Genomic DNA, 24,775 nt, shown 5'->3' on the forward strand with positions numbered 1-24,775 from the left:
TCACGGCTGAGAGCAGAGGGCACAATTGTTGTGTTGTGTCAGTTCAAGTACAGTTTCCGCTCCCCACACCACCTTTGGGGCTAGTGGTACAGGATGTGGGTCAGATCTGTGAAATCAAGCAAGTGCTGCTTTGTTCTTTTATGCACATGTGGTGTTCCCAGTGCTGTTCAGGTAACCAGGAACAATGTTGCTTTGGGTGTCTCTGAAAATTGAGCAATGGGAGACTTAAAGCCTGCCTTGTGTGTCTTACATTTTAATTTCTCAATGCTGCTGTTGGGATGAGATGCTGGGGTAACCGGGGCTGTTGATTTACTGAGACAAAACGGCACTGGTAGGATTTCAGAATCACCTTGGAAGGTGAGGTGAGTCTGTGCAGAGGGGAACAGCAAAAGCAAGATGGAGCCTCTTCCTTGGATCCCTCCTTGCTCTTTATTCCCATGTTCCATGATTTTCTGTGAGAGAAAGATCTGTTGCCATGTCTACGTGTCCTCGAGCCCTTGACATGAGCTTAAGCCCAGAGGATGGAGCCCATAAATAGTGCTTGTGGGAAGTGCGTTTGAATGCAGACACAGCCCCAGGACAGCTGCTGCTGCTGTGGTACATGTGAACTGTTGGTCAGCTCCAATTAAATGTGTGGCAAATGTAGTTTTGGGGGGGACTGCAGTAAACTGGGTCAGTGAAGGGAGGAGTGTCCTTTCCTGGCTTATTCCCATGTGGAATTAATTCCCTCCAAGACATCTCCAAAGCTTGCAGAAGAGTTTGGCACATGCAGGGGGTAATCTGAACTCCAGGGCAGGTTGTTTCTGGTTTGAAGTCTGTCTTTTTCCTCTTCCTGATTTGGCTATATATGTTTGTGGTGGGTTTTCTCCGTGAAAAACCAGTGTCTGAGGATGACCTCTTTGAGGAGATCAAGGGTAGCTCAGGTGCTCTGAGACACTCGCAGTGTGGGTGCCTCTTGCGGGGGGAGCCCTGGGTACAAGAGCACGTTAGGTGCTTGCATCAGAACTGTGCTATGGACAACCAGGATGTTCCACGCGCTGAGATGTATCGAGGGAGGTTTCTGATGTGCTTCTTTCCTTGGAAATACCCACACAAATGCTCATTTTGCTGAAGAGTTCCTTAGGAGAATGATCTCGGTGAGGCTTTTTGCAAGCACAGCGTTGCTTCCAGAGGGAGCCAGTTAGGTTTTTGCAGGAATATTGCCTTCTGCTGTTACAGAGCATTTGAGTGGAACCAATATTGATGATTTTTTCTTGCTCCATCTCGAATTGCTGGGGAAGCTGGTTGACTCCTGTGAGTGCCTGCAATATCTGATGCTGCTTCTTTAAGGACAAGGGGTTTGTTTTCCGCAGTAGGAGCCTGTTCTTTTTCGTCTTAGGTGGCTATAGTGATAATGATGGAAAAGGTGGATATTCAGCTGTCTTGTCAGAACAGCAGATACGAAAACCTTCTCCAGCACATCTGCCCGTGCCTTCAGCTCAGCTGTGTCCCACTGCCTGTGTTGTTTCAGCCTTGGCACTGCCAGAATTCATGGCTCTCCCTTCGGGATGTCGGATCAGCATCCTGGAGGCTCCATATTCCCTAACAAGAAGAGTTCCCAGTAGCGTAGTCTCACGTTTAGACTTCCTGAATGGCTGATCTCGTGCTGCAGGTACGGTTCTGAAGCTGCCTCACGCTGTGGCTCAGACACCCACCTGCTGTTTGTAGCAAACACTCAAACCTGGCTCCCACCCAGCCTGAAAGGCTTGGGACAGATTCAGTGCAGGTTTGTGTGGGTCTAATTAGTTTGCTTACAGCCCCTCACATCTGTTCAGTTCCTTAAACTTCGCAGAGGGGACAGAGCTGTAATGCTTTCCCTTCAGTAGCATTTGTTCTATATTCAGTGCGGGAAATAACTTGTTCCCAGCTTGGGCTTGGGCCAGGAATTGTTCCCCTGAGGCAGAGATGTATACAACAACTCCTGGAGTATCTTACACCTACCATGGGAAAGAAGGTTCAAAGGCGCACAGTTGTGATAAAGCCAGTATTTAAATCCTGCCCACTTCATTTACTCATTTATTAACTCCAGAAGACTTGCTGAGAGAGGCTGACATAGCCTTGCTCTCGCTAGAGTGAAACCAGCCTGGCTGCTGTCTGGCTCAGGGACTGGAGGAAGCAGTTCCCTAAACCCAAGGGCTGGTTCCTGCACAGCCAGTGCCTCTTCACTGCGCTGGGAGGAGAGGAGGAAATGCTTCAGCAGCACGAAAGCTCTGCAGATCCCTGCCCCTGCCTGTTCCAGCAGCAATCTCCTGCTCCTGTGCTGCTGATGCCAGTGCCCAGATATTTGTCTTCGCAGCAGCATGGGGTTTTCTGCCCCCTGCCAAGGCTTTTTTTCTGCATGTATAACTAAACCCTTAAAGATGAATGTGCTGTCGGTGAGCGTATGAGTTGTGTGGAAGGTGTTTTTAGCTTAGTTAGCTCTGCTTTTCATCCTCGGCTTCATTCACAGAAACATCTTTTCAGAAACACCTATCTCCTGTTTGGAAGATAATGTGGGCTCCTGTATGGAAATGGAGAAACCAGCAGCTTTTGGACTGTGCAGGGCAGGACTGTGCTTTCATTGTAGTGTGAAAACACAGAGCGTGTGTCTTCTCTTTCAGATGCCAGTCTTTCATAGTGAAGCAGTAAGCATTTCTCTTCCTTCCATAGCTGGGTTGCTGTGGGTGTGAGAAACCTTCAAAATGCCTTCATGTGTCCAGTCTTCTGAATAAAAGTGCCTATTCTCTATCTGACTTGGCAACCATCATCTTTATTGGCACATGGGCTTGAGGGCTGCAGGCATGGGACTGCGAGTTCTGGTCCAGAAAGAGAAGTATTTTAAGGAACACTTGATTACAGTGCAGGGTGCTTTGCTTCTAAAAATGCCGAGTGGTATTAATGTATGTGAGAATGTGGGCATGGGAAGAATCCCTTCCTGTCAGAGATCAGAGTGTGCCTCACACCAGGGTGGGGAATGGGACTGCAACTCCCTGGTGTGGGAGGGCATGTGGATGGCGTGGGTGCAGCCCTGGTCTTGGGGGGTTTGGTTTGGGCTGTTGGGGTATGTTCTGTTGCTTTGCAGGGGCAGAATGGGCCCTGTGTTAATGGGGGTTGTCACTGACCATCATAAAAAGCCCAAACCTGAACCCAGTGTGCTTTCCTCCTCTCCTGGCATGGTAAGAAGGGTAATTGTGCAGAACCCAGGGCTAGCTCAGCGCCAGCAGGATGGCACAACACGTGCTGGGTGAGCCGGGTTTCCTCTCTGCAGGCACTGGGAGGGCAGTGGTTGGTGAGGGGAAAACGGAGCTGTACAAAAGGCTTCTGAAGGATGTACCTGTAGAGTTCTGCAGCGCAGCTGTGGCTCGAGCTGTGCCTCTCTTTCCCCAGGTGAAGGAATCGGATGGTGTGGTGAACGATGAGCTGCCGAACTGCTGGGAGTGTCCAAAGTGCAACCATGCAGGGAAAACTGGAAAAGTGAGTTAAATGGGAATAAGTGGTGCTGGCATGAGATACAACATCTCGGGCATCCCCTCTGGCTTCTAGATCCAACTGTGCCCCATACCAGCTTCTCATGTTGAGCTTAATTCAGTTGAAGGAAATAAGCTGATGGCTTTCTCTTCTCTAATAATCTTTGTATTCTTGCTCCACGTAGCAACACTTCACTCAGAACCCGGGGAGTATTTGGGTTAGCTCTGTGCATTACCACATGCTAATTTCCAACATTCAGATACTTTGAAAACCCCCAAACTCTAGGAGCAATTATGCAAAACCTGAAGTGTCTGTTGGAATTAGTGAAACATTCTTTCTTTACCGAGGCAGACACTTGCAAGCGCCTAGGTACAAAAATAACCTTGTGAAGGTTGAAACTACTTTACTCTTAACTCCCTACTCATCCTTTTGTGTGTTACAAAGTGCTCAACCCACCGGAGCCGGAGGCAGCCCAGATGAAGGCATAAGGTATAAAGTTTGTTTGTGTTTTGTGTCTCTTTGGCGTACAAGCAAAAGCGGGGACCAGGATTCAAATACGCATCCAATCTCCCGGGCTCGTTGCTGAAGGAACAGAAAATGAACAGAGACAACAAGGAGGTGACAGACGCAGCGAAGAGGAAAGGGGAGTGCGAGGAGACTCCTCGGAGGAAGTCGGAGGAACATTCCAAGAAGGCTCCGGTTGACTCGATCCTGAGGAGGAAGTCGGACGAGGTGCATCTCTGGAGGAAGAGGAAGTTTGAGAAGCCCCAGGAATCCCCGATGAGAAAGCGGGTATGCCAGAACCCTCCCTTTGTGCTTCCCCAGGTGCCTGGGGCTGGGGGCTCCTGCCGCCTGGCTGAGAGCTCATCTCAACCCCACGTTGTTCCCTGGTGTTTCGCCTTCCTTTCTGAGAGCTGCCAGTGTGACAGGGCAGGGGTTGAGCGGTGCCACTTGGGGTCACGTTCAGAGGCTGAGAGCGCTGGGCTGTGGCTGTTGGTTTATGCACAGTACTGGAAAACCCACTTTAACTGAGAAGTCTTTACATGAGGTGCTTTGGAGGAGGAACAAGGGGGGAAAGCAGTTTGAAATGGGAGCTCTTCCATCTCTGTCCACTCGGTGGCGCCTGGCAGCTTGTTTGTGGCTGGTTCAGGGAGGACCCATCAGAGGACCTTTAGCAATGACACCTTCTGTAGCCTGCAGAGAGGAGGAGCTGCTCACAGCAGCCATGTAGGCAGCTTGTCCCTGAGTTTGACAGGCCGAGCTCTTGGACCAGGCAGGGGCACTGTGAATTGTCATGTGGATTGCAAAATATCATATTGGGGCATACAGAAATGCTGGTTTGCAGAGGTAGAGACGAGTATTGTCTCGTGAGTAAATGGCTGATGGCTTTAAACTCAGAATCAGTGGCTGATTTTGTATTGCACCTGTAGTACATGAGGAAGGGATTCAGCCCGCCCCGCAAGGCTTGATAGTGGGAATGCTGCAGTACAGTAAATGTAGGGATTGGGGCCGCTTTGGTGGAGGGAGAGAGCAAAATTCATGACTCCTGTTCACGCATAGCTGCTTTCTGGCCATGCTTTCCTTTTCCCATCCCTTTGGACTGCCCACATTGTCCATGGAGGGCTTGAATTGCTCCTCACAGCATGTGAGGACGGCACCAAACCTTCATCAGACAGCACAACCAATGTCGTGGTTTGGGGTTTTTACTTTTCTTTCTTCCAACAGCTAAAACTTGGAAAAGAAGACAAACTCTTCAGGAAGAAGGTACTTTGCCTTTTAATAGATGTCTTCTCAATCCCTTTTAATCCCTTCTCCTGATGTGAGCTGAATGGTGAGCCAGTTTCTCTATCAGTCATGTCCTTGTGTCACTGCAGGCATTTTTATTATCCCATTTACATCTTGCAATGGCAGAATCTCTCTCTCATGGAAACCTTTACACTCCAGGATAGTTTAGCTGCAGTGTCTGGCTTTACATTTTCTGGTGTCCCAGATTAGACCCCAGCAGAAGCTGTGTTTTGATGACCCAAGGACCCCATAGGGTTTCTAGATTGATGTTTTATTCTTCCTGTGTGGTTGAACCTTGTCCCTGCCATGCAGCCGCTCCCCAGTCTGTGCCACAGCACGTCCCTGGAGCCCTCCACTGAGCCCCCCCCCAGGCACAGCCTGGCATGCAGGTATTGATTTGCCTCTATCTGCCATGAAAACACAAGTGTGGTACCTTTGAGCTGCGCACCCGCCAGCACCTCGTGTGAAGGATGCTGCAAATAGTCTGATGTTGTCATTCTTTAATTCTAACCTGTCATTAACTTCCTGTGGCCTCTCCCTTGATAAGATGTTAATTTAAAGACAGGGTGATCAGCTTTCTCTGCTGTGCACCGCCGTCTGCAGCACAGGAGCGCATCCACTGACTTGATCCAACTAGTTTACTGCAAAAGCACAGACCTTCTTGATATAACAAGTGTGTTCACAGCACTTCACCTTTTCCTGCCAGTCCAGATCTCTTCTTATTAGAGCTATTTCATTTTAATGGTGGCTTCTTGCTTGCTTGTAGTGATCAGATTAGACTTGAAGTCTTCCCTGGTCTCGGTTTGTACATCTCTCACACTTCTGTCTGGTGTGCATCAAAGAGAGATGTGATTAATGTGAGCAGTGAAGTGCAGTTTGCTGTTAGGAGCAGTGACCGGGGCAGGGAGGAAGGTGCCAGCTAACCCCTGTCAGTCAGCCTGTGTTGTACTGGAGATGGTGTCAGTGTCAGGCCAGCAGCGTGTCAGACCTGTCAGTCACACTCCCCAGTCTGCATGCACCGGAGGTGGGGAAGCTCGAGAAGACAAACAGGGTTTAGTAGGAGGTAAAGGAGCAGGTAAAGTGTGGTTAAATGAGGCTGTGAGGGCCACAACAGCACGGCCACGGTCCGAGTCAGTGACTGCGATGCAGGTTTCAGAACTTGGCCATCAGGCATGACTGAATGCATGTCAGCCAGTGTGTAAAGTGGTGCCCAGTAAATGTGTCCCAGGCCTGGTTTCTTCTGGCCTGCTGGGGAAGAGGCTGTCTGTAGTGTGCTGCTTATCTTCTATACATGGATTGTCCGCTGTGTCATGAGTAAGGCCCTTAAATCTGCAGGATTATGCATGGTGAATAAATGCATTTGTCACCCTTTGGGAGTCCTCAGAGCCAGTAGCTGGGCTCCTCATCCAGGGTGGCACTTGAACTTGATACCTTTGCCCGGTGAATGTACCTGGTGCTCGGATGGGGGGGGCCCAGTGCTGGCAGGCGGCCTGACCGCCGGGCAGGGCTGCCTGCGTGGAGCATCATCAGCATGTGAAGTGTTGCCCAGTTCCTTGCCCTGGCTCAGCCATCAGCCCTTGTCTCTTCCTTTGCAGCGGCGATCGTGGAAGGCTCCGGATGACCGAACTGCCATGATCAAACCCCTGCGGCGCCTCAAGCAGGAGCCAGAGGATGAGCTGCCAGAAGCACCTCCCAGGTCCAAGGACAGTGACCAGTCACGGTCCAGCTCGCCCACTGCAGGGCCCAGCACAGAGGGTGCCGAGCCCAGGGACAAGAAGAAGTTCAAGATGAGGAGGAAAAGGCGGCTTCCCAATAAGGAACTGAGCAAGGAGCTCAGCAAGGAGCTTAACCAGGAGATCCAAAAAACCGAGAACAGCCTTGCCAATGAGAACCACCAACCCATCAAATCTGAACCCGAGAGCGAGAACGAGGAGCCGAAGCGCGCCTTGAACAACAGCGAGAGACTCCATAGGTTCAGCAAAGGGTTGAATGGGACGCCCCGGGAGCTGAGGCACCAGCTCATCCCCAGCCTGCGGAGCACCCCCAGGGGCATCACCCGGCCACCGCCTTCGCTCTCGCCTCCCAAATGCATCCAGATGGAGCGGCACGTTATCCGGCCACCTCCCATCAGCCCCCCTCCGGACTCGCTCCCCCTGGATGACGGGGCAGCCCACGTGATGCAGAGGGAAGTCTGGATGGCTGTCTTTAGCTACCTCAGTCATAGGGACTTGTGCATCTGTATGAGAGTTTGCAAGACCTGGAACAGATGGTAAGGAGAAGCGGGAAAGTGAGATAGGTCTGGTGTGTGGTGGGCTGGACTGGAATGGGACGTGGGTGATGGAGGCACAAACATCTCCTAGAAGAGGTGTGCAGGTCACTGAAGCTCTGTTGAGCGCAAGGGGAAGGGGTGACCAGCAGTGTCTGGAGCAGAAGCAGCATCGTGTCTTCTAGTGCCTGCTCAGAAACAGCAGTTCCAGCTCTCATGGTATGGGAGCTGTGTGTGTGTGTGTGTGTGTGTGTGTGTGTGTGTGTGTCAGCCCCGGCGTCAGCGCGCCGGGGCTGTAGCGCTCCAGCACAGCCTGCTCTGCAGTCAGCCACCACAATGTTCCTGCCTGCTGGAACGGCCCGTCTAGGTCATGCCCAGTCTCGGTGTCGTTCTGCCCCCAGGACTTGCTGATTGCTAATGCAGTTTGCTTAGTTCAGCTATTAAATATCTATGGAGATACAGTGAAGGGGTCTCGGTGTTCTCCTCAGAAGGTCCATGCTGGCTGTTACCCATAGAGGGTACATGCAGAGCAATCCTGTTCGCTGTGCTCCCTATCAGCAGAGCTGATGGAGGAAGTCTTTCCCAGTTGTATTTACTCACAGTGTGTCCTTTCGGTGCTCAGGGCTAGCAGCGTGTGAACACTGACACAGTTGTGACTGTGCAGCAGCAGGAGGCCTCAGTGGACACATTTATGTCTTCCACCGAACTTGCAGAGAAGCCTCTTGTTGGCTGTCACCTCCCATCCAACTGTTGTGTGCACACAGATGGGCAGGTTGTAACAGAGACTCCTCTCCAGCACCGTGTAGTAACAAAGTGGGTTAAAAGACAGGGAGGTTGCGAGGTTGATAATTGGGTGCGGGATGATGTGTGTGAGCGTCTCCTCCGTGGGCTTCCCGGTGTCACAGAAAGCTGGGAAATGCCTTTTCCACTTCAGTGCAGGGTTTCCTGCATTTTCTCACTTCTTGCCATTAGAACCTCACGCACTCGCTAGCGTTTCTTGCTTCTTGCCCATAGAGCACCATAAAGAGAGTGTGAAAACACATAAGCCGTATAGCCAGGAAGAACACAAACACACAGCACAGGAGAGGGTTCAGTGGGCTTAAGGAAGGGAAAGCACAGGGAAATCGGGGCAATAACATTAAAACCCAGTTGTATTCAGTGTAGGCATGGACTTGTGGCTTGTCTTTAGGGTAGGGAACGGGGTTTATTAAGCGCTGTGGTGACTTCAAATGGGCTCTGAAGTTGTTGACACTTGTAGCTCTGTGGAAATAACTCCCTGCTTTGTTGCCTGATGGGGAAACTTCAAACCCTGGTAATGCTGCGTGCCGCTGTCGGGCTGCTTTTAGCGTCACTCACCCTGAGTTTTGCTATTTTGAGTTAAATGCTGTCGTTTTCCCTGCTGTTTAATGGCACCTTTTAAAGTGTTGCAGAAATCAGAACAAGCGCCAGATTAAGTGCTGTTGGCTTTTGTCTGTTCTTTTTGGGTAGGTGCTGTGACAAAAGATTATGGACCAAAATAGATTTAAACCATTGTAAATCCATCACTCCACTTATGCTCAGCGGCATTATTAGGAGACAGCCTGTAACCCTTGATCTTAGCTGGACAAATATATCTAAAAAGCAGCTGAGCTGGCTCATCAACAGACTGCCAGGTAAGTGATGCTTATTTGGACCACCCAGTTTAGCAAACCAGTTTGTATCTGAAGTGCAGTTCCCTGAGGAATGTCTGCAGGGATCCAGGTATCCTAGGGGAGGAGATCTGTAGGAATGAAGCCTTGGTGGGTTAAAATGGGCCCAAACTGGTGGTTGGGACTTGTTGGGTGAACTAATCTGAGGCAGGTCTTTAACAAGGGGTAATGAATGTTGCTGTGGAAGGTGCCTGTGCTGAGGGGGTGGTCCTGCTGTCACCCACAGTCATGGAGTTCTAGGTGTGGGAGGGATGGAGAGCTAGGCAGGGAGGAGGCTTACGGGTGCCCCTGGAGCGCTGGGATTGTTCATCCCACTCCTGCCCATGGGAGCAGAGATCACTGTGGTGGATGTCTCCCTGTGCTCCAACATCTTCTGTATCCACAGGTCTTCGAGACCTGCTGTTATCAGGGTGCTCGTGGATAGCAGTGTCAGCACTTTGTAGTTCCAGTTGTCCTTTACTCCGAACTCTGGACGTGCAGTGGGCAGAAGGACTGAAGGACGCACAAATGAGAGACCTCTTGTCACCACCCACAGACAACCGGCCAGGTAACAGGCGGGAGGAGCCGGGGGACCTGTCCCACTCACTGCTGCTAAGCCCCCTTAGGGGAAACGGGCAGAAACCCCCATGGCTACTGCCGGGGGGGTTCTGGGCTTCAAGGTGTTCATAGGAGTGACTTGCAACACCTCCTTGCTGGAAGCCACTGGGTAACGAGTGATGTTCTCTGCCTGCTGAACAGTCTGAGCCACTGTGCTGGTTTTCTGTGTGACTTTCTTCTCTTCAGGCTGCAATGGGTGTACTTTAGAGTATGGAAACAGCTCCTCCCAGCTCAGGGAAGGAGCAGGTCTGTGGGGCATGCCACATTTGCCTGGATGTCAGCTCAGGTGAAATTTTGAGCAAATCAGATCTGCTTTCTGGCAAGCACTGCACAGCCTACTGCTTATTCCCGACGTGCAGTGCCGCTGGGCCCCTGCTGTTACATTCATCCCTTTTTGTTCTGAAACCAGGAGCTGGCTTTGCCCACGTGCCTGTTCCAAACATAGACAAAGTGTTCCTGCTGATGTCCCCTCCGAAACTCAGGGCAGCAGTGGTGGTGTGTCACAGTGCATTTCATACAGACCTGCAGATGTTGGCAGCTCATGGGGGGGGGAGACTCACGGGAGTGACCCATCCGCTTCCGCTTCCCAGGTCAGATCGACAACCGGAGTAAGCTACGGAACATCGTGGAGCTGCGCCTGGCTGGCCTGGATATCACAGACGCTTCGCTGCGGCTCATCATCAGGCACATGCCTCTGCTCTCCAAACTCAACCTCAGTTACTGTAACCACGTGACGGATCAGTCCATCAACCTGCTGACCGCGGTCGGGACCACCACGCGGGATTCCTTAACGGAAATCAATTTATCAGGTAAGAGAGGGGAGCGCAGGGGAGGAGGATGGGAATCATGGAATCGGAGAAGGGTTTGGGTTGGAAAGGACCTTGAGATCATCCATTCCCAACCCCCTGCCACGGGCAGGGACCCCTTCCACTGGAGCAGCTTGCTCCAAGCCCCTGTGTCCAACCTGGCCTTGAGCACTGCCAGGGATGGGGCAGCCACAGCTTCTCTGGACACCCTGTGCCAGCGCCTCAGCACCCTCACAGGGAAGAGCTCCTGCCTGGTATCAAACCTGAATTGCCCCTTGGCCTTGAGTGACAGGGATTCAAGAAGGGAAATCCCTTTTCCCACCACAACCACGACAAACCATCCTCATGCTGGGGAATCAAACCCAGACCCCATGAACTCCCCCCCGTTGATTTCCTGTGTCCCCTCCACAGACTGCAATAAGGTGACTGACCAGTGCCTGTCTTACTTCAAACGCTGTGGAAACATCTGCCAGATTGACCTGAGGTACTGCAAGCAAGTGACGAAGGAAGGCTGCGAGCAGTTCATCGCAGAGATGTCAGTAAGTGTTCAGTTTGGGCAAGTGGAAGAAAAACTCCTGCAGAAACTGAGTTAGTTAAAGGACACGTGTAAATACTGGGGCTGGGGGGACGGGACTGAACACACGTAGGGATTTTATTTTCAACTGGGAACTTGGAATATTGGAAAATACCGCGATGGGATTTTACACCTCCTCTTGAGAACAACATGAAACTACCCACCACGTTACGACGTTCAACTTGTGCCACTGGTGAACTCGGTCTCCCCGGGGCGTCCTGCACTGGCTCTTATGCAAATCCATAAGGCGACTGTTACTGGTGAGAGTTGTTCGCACCCGGAAGACGACTGAGCTCCATGAAATACTGTTATTTAAAGTACCACAGCATGTGCTTGGTAGTGTAAATTTGATTTCTGCTTTTCATTTCTTGAACCAACCACCACAAAAACGAGAAGTCGGTGTCACGACAGCGGCCCACGCACTACAGCTCTCTCTGCCTTCTCCCCCACGTTTTGTTTTGTTACATCTTACATTATGCAGAACTATTTTTGTACAAAAATTGTTTAAAAATTATTTATGCAATGTTTGAATGCATTACCAGTGTTTTGGTTTTGATTGCCAATTTTTATCTTTACTTATGGTAGGCGAGAACTTAACCTATACTTCGTAGACAGTATCTATCTACAGCCGTGCCCAGGTCAGGAAAAAGTAGGTTCATACTTTCAACCTTCAAGCATGTTTTAATGGAAGTTTATATCCTGCTTTGTATACTTCAGAAGTGACATAAGCATGTTGTGGAAATAAGGTGTAAATTATAGTTGAAGTAAAAAAAAAAAAACCACTTTTATCTGTATAGAAATCACCTTTTTTCTCAAAATTTTAAAGGATTCCAATTTCAGCTTTTGCACATAGGAGGGTTTCACTCTGTAGCATGAGCTCTTGTACTCAATATGGAATTAATTTATACAGTGAGTCCAGCGGTAGAATAAATGGTCAAACGTAGTCTCTCTTTTCTTTGAAGTGTGAGTTGAGTTCTCATTTAAGGTTTATAACATGGTTATTTCCTGATTGTAAACTTCTGCATTCATAAGTGCCATTGTTGTACGGTGTTGTTTTCGTAGACCTTCCTGATGCAGTTTTACCTTTGTTGAATTTGTATAAACAATTGTACAAAAACAGGCGCTGGCTCCGCGGGTTTCTGTTCCGTGGCACAGGGGGGAGCTGCGGGCGGGGGTCCCATGAGTGCTCCTGGCCTTGATCCGCTTGGTGTGTTACAGGTAGCGTGTTCACAGCGCTTGAGCCCTGTCCTGTACCTCTAGGAACACTGACAGCACGAGAACAAGGTTAAAGCTTGAGCCGAGCGCCCGGCAGCAGTTGAGGAAAGAGGCAGAGGCTGAGAACGCCCATCACAAATCTTTATTACGCTTCTGTGGCGAGTGCTGAGCACGGAGGTTACAGAGAGGGGGTTTCCTCGCTGGCCAACCTGCAGAACAGAGGCTCCAGGCACTCGGTGCCATTAAAAAGTTACTGCTAGAAAACAAAGCCGGGGAGAGGTTTGCTCCCCTCTGAACAATAACGCGCAGCGGCTGCAAGCTCTCTGCTGCTCTGAGGAGCTGCTGTCTCAAGCCAGCGTTAACTTCACATCAAAGCTGAGAGCAGGCCTGGCAGAGCTGGGAGTTCCCCAGGGCCCTGGCTCTGGTACTGTGCTGCCACACAGGAAATCAAAAGGAGAAGCTGCAGCTTCACTGAGCAGCCCTGCTTAAAGGAAACTGCCTGGAAAATCCACATCCCTGCTTTGCCTCCATTGGGTTTTTACAGTGAACTTAAAGGCAGCCATGGCCATGACTGGCTGCAGCATCCTGGCCTTAAAACACGAGCAAGTTTCTCCATATCCTACAGGACACTTAAACCCCTGCTCCGAGTGGAGCCTTACCTCTGCTAATGGCACAAAGCCCAGCTGGGACCAGAGCCAAGGGCTGACAGCAACACCAGGAGTCAGCAGCCGAGGGGAAGCGTGGTTGTTGGTGACGCAGCCCTGGTTAAAGCCTGTGAATGTGAGGTTTCAAACAAATACCACATCTCCCTTCCCCTGAACAACAACTGCCTGTTTAAGGTCAGTAACACCATGAGTACATTCCACGTGTTAGCAGCAAGAAGTTTCATGACCCTGATTAGTATTCACAGTACAGATGGAGTACAATCAATCATCACACGTAATAGTTACAATAGGCATGAGTGGCTTAAGGAGCACAGTAATATGGTTACTATATACCCCCTTCTTAAAAAAATAGGTTATTCCTAACTAAAAAACACTTAGTAATGGGCAGTTGGACCCCACACAGCAGAGCCCTGCGCAGTGACTGTGCCCTACAATGTGATGGACGCTTTTGCACAGTTCCAGGGAAGGGCCAGGACAGCACGTGTGGAATGGCAAGACACTGCTTAAGGGCCTCTGTGCAGGTACCATTCATGGCAGTGCTTCCTACAGGCGCAGCTCACTGCTACCACTGCTGCAGGAGCAGCGACGCAGCACTTACATTCTATACTTACATAAAGCTGAATATTCAACTGATAGTTGTTGCTTCTAATGCACTAGACAAGGTCACACGCAAATACAGGCAAGCAGCGGTGCTCCTGACTGCTTGCCGAGTCGTGAACGCGTTCATTTGAGGTGGCATTACTCAGGAGAGAGCAAGGACTGCTGTAAACAGTTCGATCCAACTGTGTGGGGTTGTAAGGCGAGTTACTGCACACACAGGCATTGTCCTGCCCAACCCCGGCTTTCAGTTACGCTGTAGAAAAATCCCTCACAAACCTTCAGGATCTTAATCTTCAGAATGGTGTTTATTGAAAAGCTGAAGTGCACCCCGAGGTTCAGCATTCCTGCCCACAGGAATCCTGGATGGGTGACTGCACCGTTGGGCTTTGGTCTGGGGTTAAGACTTGAAGACGTGCACGGCCCGGACAACGTACTGTCGGCAGATGGGGCACTCGCTCATCCTCTTGCCACACTTGGTGCACGTCACCATGTGGCCACACTCCAGCAGGACACAGTCGATGACGGCGTCCATGCAGATCCGACACAGGTTGTCGTCGTCATCCGTCAGCTGCATCTTCTCGCCCTCTGAAAGCCAACAGAGAGGGAGATCATGCACTCGGCAGTGGTGCTGCTGCCTGGGCACAACAGTTTTTCTAATCCAGAACTAAGAATTAGTCTATATTCCTTCAAAAAAAGTGAAGAAACAAGAACTAGAAACCCCCTAAAAAATGAACCCCCAATATTTGGCTTTGTTCATTAAACTGGGAGACCATTTTCAATTCAGACTATAATGAGCGTGAAGGAACGTGCTGGATTAACATTCAGAGCATGTTGGTTTTCCATTTCTGAGCTTATTCTGACTGGCAGAACGCTTTCCTCACAAGATTAAACACAGTAGTAATAATAATGCTTCCACTTCTTAGTCCGCTCTAAGGAAGCTGTGAAGGTGGCAGAACTGAACAAAGCCTGCCAAGTTTCATTGCAAATAGACAAAAGCCCCTGGCAGCAACCAACGGTTCCATCAGACCATGGTGGAAAAAAGGGTAAGTTTATAAAAATGAGAAATTTCAAGCTTGATGTGAGGCAGGTTTTCAGTTCTGGTCTATGACCAAATGGAGGGTCTCACTTAAACCGTGCTCTGACACCTACTTAAGCTCTGTTTTGACACTCACTTAAGCCCTACTTCGGTGCCCGGTTATCACAGGCCCTGCAGTGTCTGCGGCTGGGCATTGGCCCAGGGTTGTTAAAGTTCTCCAGCCAACCACAGTGCCCTGTTCCTCAGAGCCCAGCTGCTGGGGGCAGCATTGAGCCAGGCAGGTGGTTTTGAAGCTGATAATGACACCAAAAAAGTTGCTTTTCAGATTATAACATCTGACCATGAATCGGTCTGTGGAGACACAGCAGTCACACACGTGAAGGACTACAGTGGTTGAGTGTAACAGAGGGCAGAACACTCAGCACCGAGCTGCGGCCACAGAACCACCTAATGGAAACGTGTACAGAGACCAAACCACTTGGACTTCTGCCACTGTAGCTTCTACTTCTTAGCACAATCAAAGACCTGAATTGCTCTGGCCTGCTGGCAGCCACTGAGCAGCTCTCACTGACGCCTTGTGAAACCTAGTAAAGGATGCGGAGGTGCCAAGTTTCATGTTCTCCGAGGAACCGGTTCTCAGTTGTGCAATTTTACCTCCATGGGGAAAGCTGAGATCTCTGAGCTTTGGAAAAAAGGCTCAAAACCCCAGCACAATCCTGGAAAGCTTCATTTAATCCCTTAGAACCACATTCAACTACTCTAAATGAACCCTAGATTGTTAAAACTCACTTTTCCAGTTGGCCCAGCTGAGCAGACCCAAGTTAAATACCAAATCCTTCTGTTGGCAGAACCAGCTACTGGAGACCCCATACTAAACCTTACAAAAGTGAGAATAAGACATAAACCTACGTGTTTTGTGGTTTTCCTCATTCTCTCTGTATAGCCTGCTCACTTTCTCCACGAGTTCCCATTTTTCACAGCATCCTGAGTAGTTGACAAAGTTACAGGCAAGTATTTCCTTCAGCTGCCGAACACTCAACCCTTCAATGTCTTCCAGACTTGAAATATCAGAGAGAGATGCCCTCGCTCGCTTTCTGGACAGTCCAGGGGTCTGAAACACATCAATAACATGGTTTTAGCTGTCCTGGTAAGGTCAGAGTGCCAGATGTGGTGCTGCATTCAGCAACAGCAGCTTGGCTAAAGGTTTATTCTTTTTAAAGCAAGTTATGTACAGATACATGTTGTTAGACACAGCTAGCTAATCAGAAGGAGGTACTGAACGTGACAGAAACTTAAACACTTCATGGTATCACAAGCCAAAAATGCATTCTGTGGACAGTTCGCATCTCACCTGCTCTTCTGGACTTTCTTCTTCTTCATTATTGACAGAAGATGTTTCCGTTTGCCCCTGTGTACAAAACAAAACTTATCAGGATAAAACCACTTTTCCCTTACAAAACATCTTCCTTTGTACTACACTGATCACAGACAACAAGGACACTCTGAATTTTCAACTGCTATTAAGCATTATCTGTTCAAGTCACCTCCATCACCTCAGCTAGGAATCTTGCCAAATAATCTCCTGTTTTCAGGACAGAGATATAAAAAAGCATTTTTCCTGCCACCCCAAACTGTACCTATTGGCATTTTATTTTAAAGCCATGCATACCTACTGAAAAAGCTATTCTACCATAACCCCCACAGTAATTCCTGTACCCGTAAAGGTGTTCCATTTCCTGTGCTTCCACTTCTGTTTGCAAGTTCTCCTTGAGATGACACCGATACAGACATAGAAAATGGATGAGTAAAAAACCCTGAAGTCTGTGACCGTGACGAGTGCAAGCTGCTAGCGTCCATCTCCTCCTCCGAACCTAAGCCGTGGTGGCACAGCACCAGATCCACCAAGTCTTCCTTCTCTCTGCAAGTATCTGTGGGTATGTTTCTGAGGAGCAGGTACTGACGCAGATCCTTCACTTTCAACCTCATTAACTGAGGGCGCTGGAAAGCTGTTTCTTGCAGCAGGTGGCAAGTGGAACATCGCCTGAGATTCTCTTGTGAAACAGAGCAAACGGAGCAAAAATCCTTCTTGCAGTCACAACACACGTGCTGAGGAGAAAGAGAAAACAACCACTCAGCTGGACAAGCAACAAAGGCAGACCCTGCTCTTCCCTTCTCTGGGCTATGTCATTTACTGAAAGCCTTTTCATTGTCAGCTTTGACAAAGAGCGTTTTTAGGATGTAAGTCTAGAAAACTGCCCCATAAAACAGCTGTTTTGTCAAACAGGAGTTCCACGGAGACCCCACTGCTTCGGTGGCATTCCTGTAAGCTACAATCATATCTGAGAGTTCAGTGAAAAAGCATCATGAATAAACAAATGAATGAAGTACTCCAGATGTAGTTTAGACAATAAAAGAAATTAAATGCCAGTTAATATCATGGTATGCTAAAATACATCCAAATGCACCGACTGTCACAGCTACATTCACATGTGTAAAAAGCAGTAGAATCCCCAAACTTTAAAGAACACTTTGCTTCCTCAATCAATTCATAGAACTCAAAGTAAGCTTTAAATGTAGTGAACTGCATGGCAGGTAAGTACTCCCAAATGTCACTTCTGACAAGAGCTTTGTTCACAAGGCTCATACAACACACACAAGCTGGAACAGGCAATGCTTTGAGCAGTGATTTTAAATGGTCACCCCATCCTCTGTGAGCAAATCAAGTTTTTCAGGATTTTAGTAAATTCATATTAGCTTCATAAAACATCCCTCCATAACACCTAATTCAACAACGTGTTTGCCATGTGAACAACAGGATGCACAGGAAGGGGAAACTGAACACTCAAACTGAGGAATGAGGCTTCATATCTAAAAGAGCTGCAGGGGATTAGGTCACACTGGGCAGTCACACATAGCAACAGTACTAACAAACTCATTTACTAACCCGCCTCCAGATGAAGCAAGAGGCTGGTGAAGTGCAATAGCATTTAACAGAACTAAACCTGGTCTGGAAGCAAACAGAGTGGCACAAGTATGTCACAGAAAGAAGATGTGATACTGCACTGGGAGTTTTTAGCTTTTCCATCACCTAGTTTGTTCACTCGAGTACTCAACCACTACATGTGGTATCATCTTCAAAACCAGACTTGTTTTAATGTTTAAGATTCTGAAGCTAAAGCACACATCTTACAAATTAGAATCCTCTAACTTTTAGGTCAGAGCAGATCCTGTGTGCCACCGATTAATGAACATCAGACTCTTAACTTCTAATCCTGTCTGACATTAATTTCCTGTGACCTCAGAGTAAAGCACTTACTCCCTTCCCTGGCTCTCTGCCCTGGGTTTCTTTATCTAAAGAAGAATACACATTCATCTCCCAGTATGCCTACAAATCAGCTCCTATGAGTAAAAGCATATGCAATAGGAAATATACTCACTTTTTTCCTAAAAACCGAAAAGGAAAGTCCACAGGCTTTGCAAACTATGTTAGTGCCTGCAGCAGCTGGGGAAGGGTAGGCTGAGAAGTCCGTGTTTGGTGCGAATCGGAACGGGCCAGCACCTCCTCCAAAGCCAGCCTGCTGGCCACGGACCGCTCCAGTCCCCATCACTTCATTCAGCAATCCACAGCAGGAAGCCCACATGGAAGTAGCTCCCGCCTGAAAACATTCATAAAGCAAAAAAAGAGAGTTAGTATCTGAAAGCCCACATCAGATGTGCCTTGCTACTGAAGAGCTACTTCAGTCCATCTGTCATCATCCCAGAAGCATGTGGTGCGAATTCCCAGAGCACCAGGAATTCAGCACGCTAAGGGCTGGAACAGCCCAGTAATCCCCACTTCCCAGCTGCAACCCAAAGTCGGTGGGATTTGCTTCCAAGAAGCTAACACAGGCACAAGGAGCTCGCTTTTATAACTCCTGTGCTAGCACAGTTGTGTGCAAAAAGGGTAAGCAACGAGGAGGTAATGCAACAACAGAGCAAAGAACAAGACTAACAGCTAGTCACAGGCGAAGGGCAAAACCTGAAGTGATGACAAGTAGCAACACGGCAATTTATCATAATTAGAGCAGATCCCCTGCAGGATTCTCTGCAGAGCTAACCCAGCTCTTCTGTGACTCACACACAACTCTAAAAAACACCAAGAACCTTTCTGGATTTTCAAACTGGTAAGTATTAAACCAAACCTCATTAGGAGTAGTTACACTCCAGTTTCCCTGAGAGGGAAATGTTCTTCAAGACCTTCCCTAGCACAAAATGTCTAACAGAACTTAACTCTAAATGAACTTACTCCATATTGACTAAACTTCAGTTCTGAGTCACACAATCCTTAAAGACTATCAAACCCCCTAAATACATAAATGAGTGGCTACTTTTTAGCCTTGGAAGTCTTTGGCACTAGATTCTCTACCAAAAGTGCATATTCTACTAAAGCTGGAATTTGGACTCCAAGTTGTTCACGTCACATGTTTAATCACTGTCATGTGGTTCACTGAAGGAATCACATCAAGTTCTTTCTGAAAGAAAGCTGAGTGGTATAACATTTAAACTTTATTATATATACATATAAGAATATACATATATTCTTAACTATGCTGATTAGAGCTGTTTTGGTTTTCATTCCAGGGAAGCATCTTTTTTTTCCCCCAAGACACAAAATAATTGCTTTTGAGACTTGTAGTTCTCACTGCAAAACCTAAACCAACAGAACACACACTTCAGCTCAACAATGATGGCACTTTAATTGCTGTAGTAACTGGATTAATTTCTACATTAAGTTGCACATTTACCCTGGACAGTACACAGTACTGTTACATTTATGGGAACTTAACACAACATCCTGGGCTACGCCAGGATGTCTCCTTTCAAACCACTGAGCACAACAGGCAAGGAAAGAGTCCTCATTTTGTGATGAGAAACAATGCCATCGGACCAGACATGTTCTACACCACCACCTTCATGCAAGTGCCTCAAGTACAGAAGATGAAAAGCATCCCTCCAGCCCACACAAACCTAGTATTTCACTTTCACTGTTGCAAGCTGACATTAGAAGTGTTGCAATACAGCGAAATAACACAGTCATTTTGCTCCTAAGCAGTACATCATATGACACTCTGTGCAGTTGTAACATCAAATATACATGCAACAAATTCAATTCACTAACTTTATAGGTATTTCAAGAGCAGAATCCATGCCAGGCATGACCAGAAACCCCCATGGCAGTGAGCACCCCATGCACAGGAGAAAACCTCCTCAAGCCTCCTGCCCATGGAGCTCAAGGGAGACGAGCTCCAGCGGCCTTGCCTTAACCCCTGGCCAAGACACAGGTAGCCCCAGCACGTGGCTGCACTCCAGATATACGGAGCACTTGGAGCCTCTCCAGCATGTGATCAGGCTTCTCAGACAATCATTAAACCATCATCAAACCCACACTTGGTTTCCAATTTCCAATAATAAAGAGTGGAAACAGATCAATAGTAACTTTTCCTATACAAGTTCTGCTTAACGATGCCAGCTTATTAGGCAAGAGTAACTCTCTTTCTAGAAATACATTTCAAAAACCAATGATTTAAGCCAAGAGAGCACCAAGTTTTAAAACCTTAAAACCAGGGACTTCTGAAAAACAGAGTATTTTTAAATTACTTAAAATTTAAAAACTATCAATTTCCCTGGTAGTTTAACACCTGCTTCCTAGACTTGTTTTACCCAAGAGCCTGCAACAAGTGCTCAGACATCACCACCAACACTAAAACAGATACTCTGGACAATCTTTATTTGGATAAATGAACACTGTTACCATCAAAACCTCTCCACACTCACTGCCAAGCATTCAGTCATTTTGAGGTGAGAGATAAAGCAACGTGGCAGCGTTAATTTTCTCCTTAACCTAAGTCAGCTGTGAATGCTTTCTATGCACTTGTGTCTCATTAACCGATAATCGAATTACAGCGTCTAGACTCTTCGTATTACTCTCTAAAGAAATGAGACCATGCTGAGAAGCACCAACACAAGGTGCAAATGAGACACACTAAAACAGAAACTCCTTCCCCTGAGAATTAATTCAAATTTTGCCAATTTCTGCACCAAAACCTTTCCAACCACATCAGGCATCACTTCCATATTCTCTTCTCTCAAGCTGCTATCCGCTACCTTCTCTCTCCATATGTTATGTGCATCCCATAAGGGCAAAATACAGCCCTGGAACTTCTCTGCTCTTGTCTGGGGCTTTAAGGGTGTTCAGTAACCTGATGAGACTCTCCCCTCAGAAAGACAGCACCCCAAGAAGCTGTGAGGCTGCATGCAGCTCCTTCAACCAGTGCGAGAATGGGCCACCAAAGCCACCAGACCAAGAGGAGAGCAGCAGAAGGGATGTTTTTCCTCTCTTTTTAGCTGAAATGTCCTCTTCACGCCCATCTTGCGATAAAGCAAAGATTTCTCAGGAACCGAGCATCCCTCGGAACCCACCGAACTGGCAGATCCCCGCTCACCGCAGCCCCCAGCCCTCACCTGAACGCACAACCACCACCTCGAAAGCGAAAGAGGCTCCCCTGGACATCCAACCAGTGGCCGCAGCGGGGCCTCCCCACCGCGCTCCCCGCACAGCGGCCGGCTCCCAACCGCCGCCCGCCTCACAGGCCCAACCCCCACGCACCGTTGCGAGCCCGGCTCCGTCCCGCTCCTTCAGCCGCGGCGGCCGGCCTGAGGGGAAACGACCGCGGCCGGTGTGCGCAGACAGGGGCGGGGGCTCGCCTCAGGCGGCGGCGGCGGCACCAGGCCCTGCCCGGCTGCTGAGTCAGTGCAGGGCGCTGGGGCTCCTCAGTGAGGCGATCCCCGGCCCGGGACTCCCTCACTAACGGGGCAGGCCCGGGGACGCGCAGCGGCCAGGCCTGTGGGAGAGAGGGGCGGTACGGCCCAGCCCAGCCCGTCCCACCGGGGTCCCGACCCCGTCACGCGCCAGTTCGCCCCTCTCCTCCCTCCCCGCGGCGACGGGACCGGAGCTCCCCCGACCAGAGGACACCCCCTCACCTTCATGGCCGCTCCGGCGCCGTCCGCCTCAGCGACCCCCGCCCCGCGCGGCGCTCCGGCGGGCCGCCTCACGGAGGGCGGGTCTTAACACCGCGCCGCACGCTATTGGCTGTGCAGCCGCCGACGGCGAGCGGGCGGAGCCAATGGGAGGAGAGGGAGCGCGTGTGCGTTGGCGGGAGAAGAGTGAGGGGGGTAACGCAGAGACACGAGCGGAGAGCGCGGGAGTGAGGAGTTACCGGGGTAACGGGGCTGTTACCTCCTGGGGTTGGGGTTCTACCCGTGTACACCGACGGAGCAGGGTACCCAGGGTGGCTGTAACCCGCCAGCACGGGGTCAGGTACAGAGAGCCAGACATGGGGTCTAAGCACTGACATGGTGTCCAGCACGTTGCTCTCAGAGCTGAGGTCGAGTCTGGCAGTCACCAGAATTCCAAAGTCTCTGCACCTCCACAAACAAGCAGGGTTTGTCAGAGGTGGAATTAAAAGCCCCCGTGCTGTAGGCAAAAGGCCACAGTGCTGATTTTCCTGCCAAGCCTTTTGGTGATAATCTTTAAGTAATAGAGAAGAGGTGTGTTATTTAAAACTCCAGTTCCAGCTAGCTTCTAGACGCCATTATTAGCTTCTCAGTGCTGTGAATGGGATATATATATAAAATAGCAACCATAGGTTGTAAGAACTGAAAGCTTTTCAACAGAAAAAGCCACACAATACAAACCCAACCAAGCCTTCAGGAAAGCTTTACATAAGAGTGCACAAGGCCAAGAATAAAGGAGGCCTTTGCCAAGACGAGGAACAGACAAAAGTGGCTGAAAATAAATTGTGACTGCAAATCAAATTTACCCGCACAGAAGGTTGCATGCAGCCTTTACTAATTCCTGCAGGAAGGATCTATTTCTGGAGCAAGTCAGATACAAGAACTGAGTAAAGAGAAAAGTGGTATGTAATTGCCACGAGAACAGAACAGTCTTGGCTGCTGTAGCACCAAGAGCAGATACTTCATGCAGTCCAAATTCTGGGTTTGCACTGACACCATATTTTAATTCGAAATCAGGTCATCCCTTTTTGGAAATGTTTCTGATCCTCAGCAAGATTTTTATAGGCTATGAACTTTTATACATGATTTAATACAAAATGTCCTCCTCCCCCAATAATAACTTGTCATTTGAGTCAAAGCAACTGAAAAGATAGAACAGCCTTGTGACTACCATGTTGGAATGAGCAATGGCACGTTTCCTACATTTCTTATGGAAGAGGTTGCTTTAAGACACTGTTGTTGTTTTTTAAGCCCAGCTGGTTACTCAGAGCCAGGCAGCCACTCACACACTCTCTCCCTTTATCACCCCCAAAAAGAATGTAAATCCCACGGGTTGAGGTAAAACCAGTTCAGTAACTCAGGTATAATACAAAACTACTACTACCACCACCAATAATAATAATGATAAGGGAAATAACAAGGGGAGAGAATATGAAAAGGGGGAAAGCAAAAGAGAACGAACAATAAACACAAGTGATGCACAATACAATCGCTCCCCACCCACTGACCGATACCAGGCTGACCTGAGCAGCGATCTGGGCCTTCTGGGTAACTCCCTTCAGTTTATATACTGGGCATGATGTGATGTGGTACTGAATACCCCTTTGGCTGCTTTGGGACAGGTGTCCTGTCTCTGCTTTCTCCCAGCCTCTTGTGTCCCTCCTCACTGGCAGAGCATGAGACTGAAAAGTCCTTGACTGGAGTAAGCATTACTTAGCAACTACTGAAAACACCAGTATGTTATCAGCATTGTTCTCAGACTAAAGCTGAAAACACAGCACTGCACCAGCTACTAAGGAGAAAAATAACTTACAACTGAACCCAGGACTGACACCTTAAGGAATATCAGTACAGTTTGGTTTTAGAAACCTCTATGTCACCTGTCGATTCAGAGTCACCCTTAAAGTACCAAATTATACATGTATTTCTGTCAATAACCTTAAAATGTGAGAGCTCCTCATGCAGTTGCTGTAAGCGGGGTAAAATCTCTGTCCCACAGAGGAGCCAAACTGAGCTGAAACCTAAAAATGTTTCCTTTAGCTCTGCTGAGGACTTGCCAGCAAGAAATCCTCCCAAACACAGATGTTTTAGGGAGTAACGTGGGACTGAGAGCTGAGATCTGGTGACTGTGCTGGCAGCTGCAGTTGCCACTCCCACCTTAATTTGGGCAGATCTTGATGAATCATATGTGTAACGTGATATTTTTTGCACTTTTAATGCATTACTGTGTCTAATGGTAATGTGGAGATGGTTTTTACACTCCACCAGCTACCCTGCGGCTGAAAAGTCGCCTTTGCAGAAGTTCTATTAATAAAAGACTTGCCCTGACTGAGCCTTCTCGATCGTGTCAAGGAAGCATTAAAAGATTTAAATCTATTAATGCTGATGTCCCATTTCCTTCTGCCACAAAATAAGCAGTGATGACTCGCTGCAGCTCAGTAATCCCCCAAGATTTTACACATCACCAGAAGTGATTCTTACCAAGAATATTCCTTTGGGTTTAATGTAACAACTTGCAAAATTTTCTAGTAAAATTAATCACTAATAATAATGAATTGTTGGGCTTTAGTTGGGAATTTCAGGTTGGATAGTAATACCCATAGAGAGAATCTTTATAGCATTCTTTTTTATACCAGAGACGCACATCACTTTGGAATTACCTTTGAGAAGGTTTTCAGGCTGCCGAGGCTTGGTTCAACAAGTTCAGAGTTGCATGAACACACACGGATCCCCATACCCAGCAGTGGCCATTTCATGTTTCAGCAGCTCAAGTGTATTACTCATCAGCATCAGCCTATTTTAAGTAAAGATAAAAGAGGACTTTTTCAGTTGCGTTACCCAATCTTGAATTTAAAACAACCAAAATAATCTCCTCCTGCTTATTTGGAGGGGTGGTTTTGAGGTGTGTGGGTTTATTTAGATATGCTTTAAAAGCACTTAAAACGCATAACTGTTCCCTGTACCATGCGCTGAAGGGCTGTCAGCAGAGTTCACACGTTGGTTT

At 48.5% G+C, this 24,775-nt stretch overlaps 2 protein-coding genes across 13 annotated transcripts in view; one reads left to right on the plus strand and one right to left on the minus strand.

Moving 5' to 3' along the window:
* The window catches only part of KDM2B (lysine demethylase 2B), a 117,011-nt gene extending 104,690 nt beyond the window's left edge, over positions 1-12,321 (plus strand). For 9 of the 11 annotated variants that reach the window (XM_061344557.1, XM_061344555.1, XM_061344559.1 and 6 more), the window contains 8 exons: positions 3,406-3,492; positions 4,009-4,278; positions 5,212-5,250; positions 6,867-7,540; positions 9,026-9,189; positions 9,611-9,772; positions 10,413-10,631; positions 11,040-12,321. In XM_061344557.1, the coding sequence (XP_061200541.1) occupies positions 3,406-3,492; positions 4,009-4,278; positions 5,212-5,250; positions 6,867-7,540; positions 9,026-9,189; positions 9,611-9,772; positions 10,413-10,631; positions 11,040-11,221 (1,797 nt within the window). In that variant the 3' untranslated portion in view covers positions 11,222-12,321. The remainder of the gene's footprint in view (positions 1-3,405; positions 3,493-4,008; positions 4,279-5,211; positions 5,251-6,866; positions 7,541-9,025; positions 9,190-9,610; positions 9,773-10,412; positions 10,632-11,039) is intronic. The other 2 variants (XM_061344556.1, XM_061344558.1) reach the window with 2 other exon arrangements.
* A 1,645-nt stretch (positions 12,322-13,966) lies between these two features.
* Positions 13,967-24,553, minus strand: RNF34 (ring finger protein 34). 2 transcript variants are annotated; one of them, XM_061344583.1, is made up of 6 exons: positions 24,432-24,553; positions 18,156-18,374; positions 16,435-16,824; positions 16,070-16,126; positions 15,628-15,829; positions 13,967-14,267 (listed from the first exon to the last, which is right to left on the minus strand). In XM_061344583.1, exons 1-6 carry the CDS (start codon positions 24,525-24,527, stop codon positions 14,080-14,082), a joined length of 1,152 nt encoding a protein of 383 aa, XP_061200567.1. In that variant the 5' UTR covers positions 24,528-24,553; the 3' UTR covers positions 13,967-14,079. The 2 variants fall into 2 exon arrangements, with proteins under 2 accessions (XP_061200567.1, XP_061200568.1); XM_061344584.1 differs by lacking the exon at positions 24,432-24,553 and adding an exon at positions 21,739-21,754.
* Between the last annotated feature and the right edge of the window lie 222 nt (positions 24,554-24,775).

Source organism: Neopsephotus bourkii, unplaced genomic scaffold, assembly GCF_033783945.1.
Source record: "Neopsephotus bourkii isolate Nb327-2 ecotype Australia unplaced genomic scaffold, CSIRO-AGI_Nbou_v1 NB_230, whole genome shotgun sequence".
In the NCBI taxonomy this organism is placed as follows: domain Eukaryota; kingdom Metazoa; phylum Chordata; class Aves; order Psittaciformes; family Psittacidae; genus Neopsephotus; species Neopsephotus bourkii.

Bases quoted from the DNA above. Each gene is read 5' to 3' on its own strand.
- RNF34 (XM_061344583.1), bottom strand. From the start codon at position 24,527: ATGAAATGGCCACTGCTGGGTATGGGGATCCGTGTGTGTTCATGCAAC. The intron at 18,375-24,431 runs GTAATTCCAAAG...GAATGTTTTCAG, and splicing joins GCCTGAAAACCTTCTCAAAG to GCGGGAGCTACTTCCATGTG. The intron at 16,825-18,155 runs GTGAGTATATTT...CTTTCTCCTCAG, and splicing joins TTTCGGTTTTTAGGAAAAAA to CACGTGTGTTGTGACTGCAA.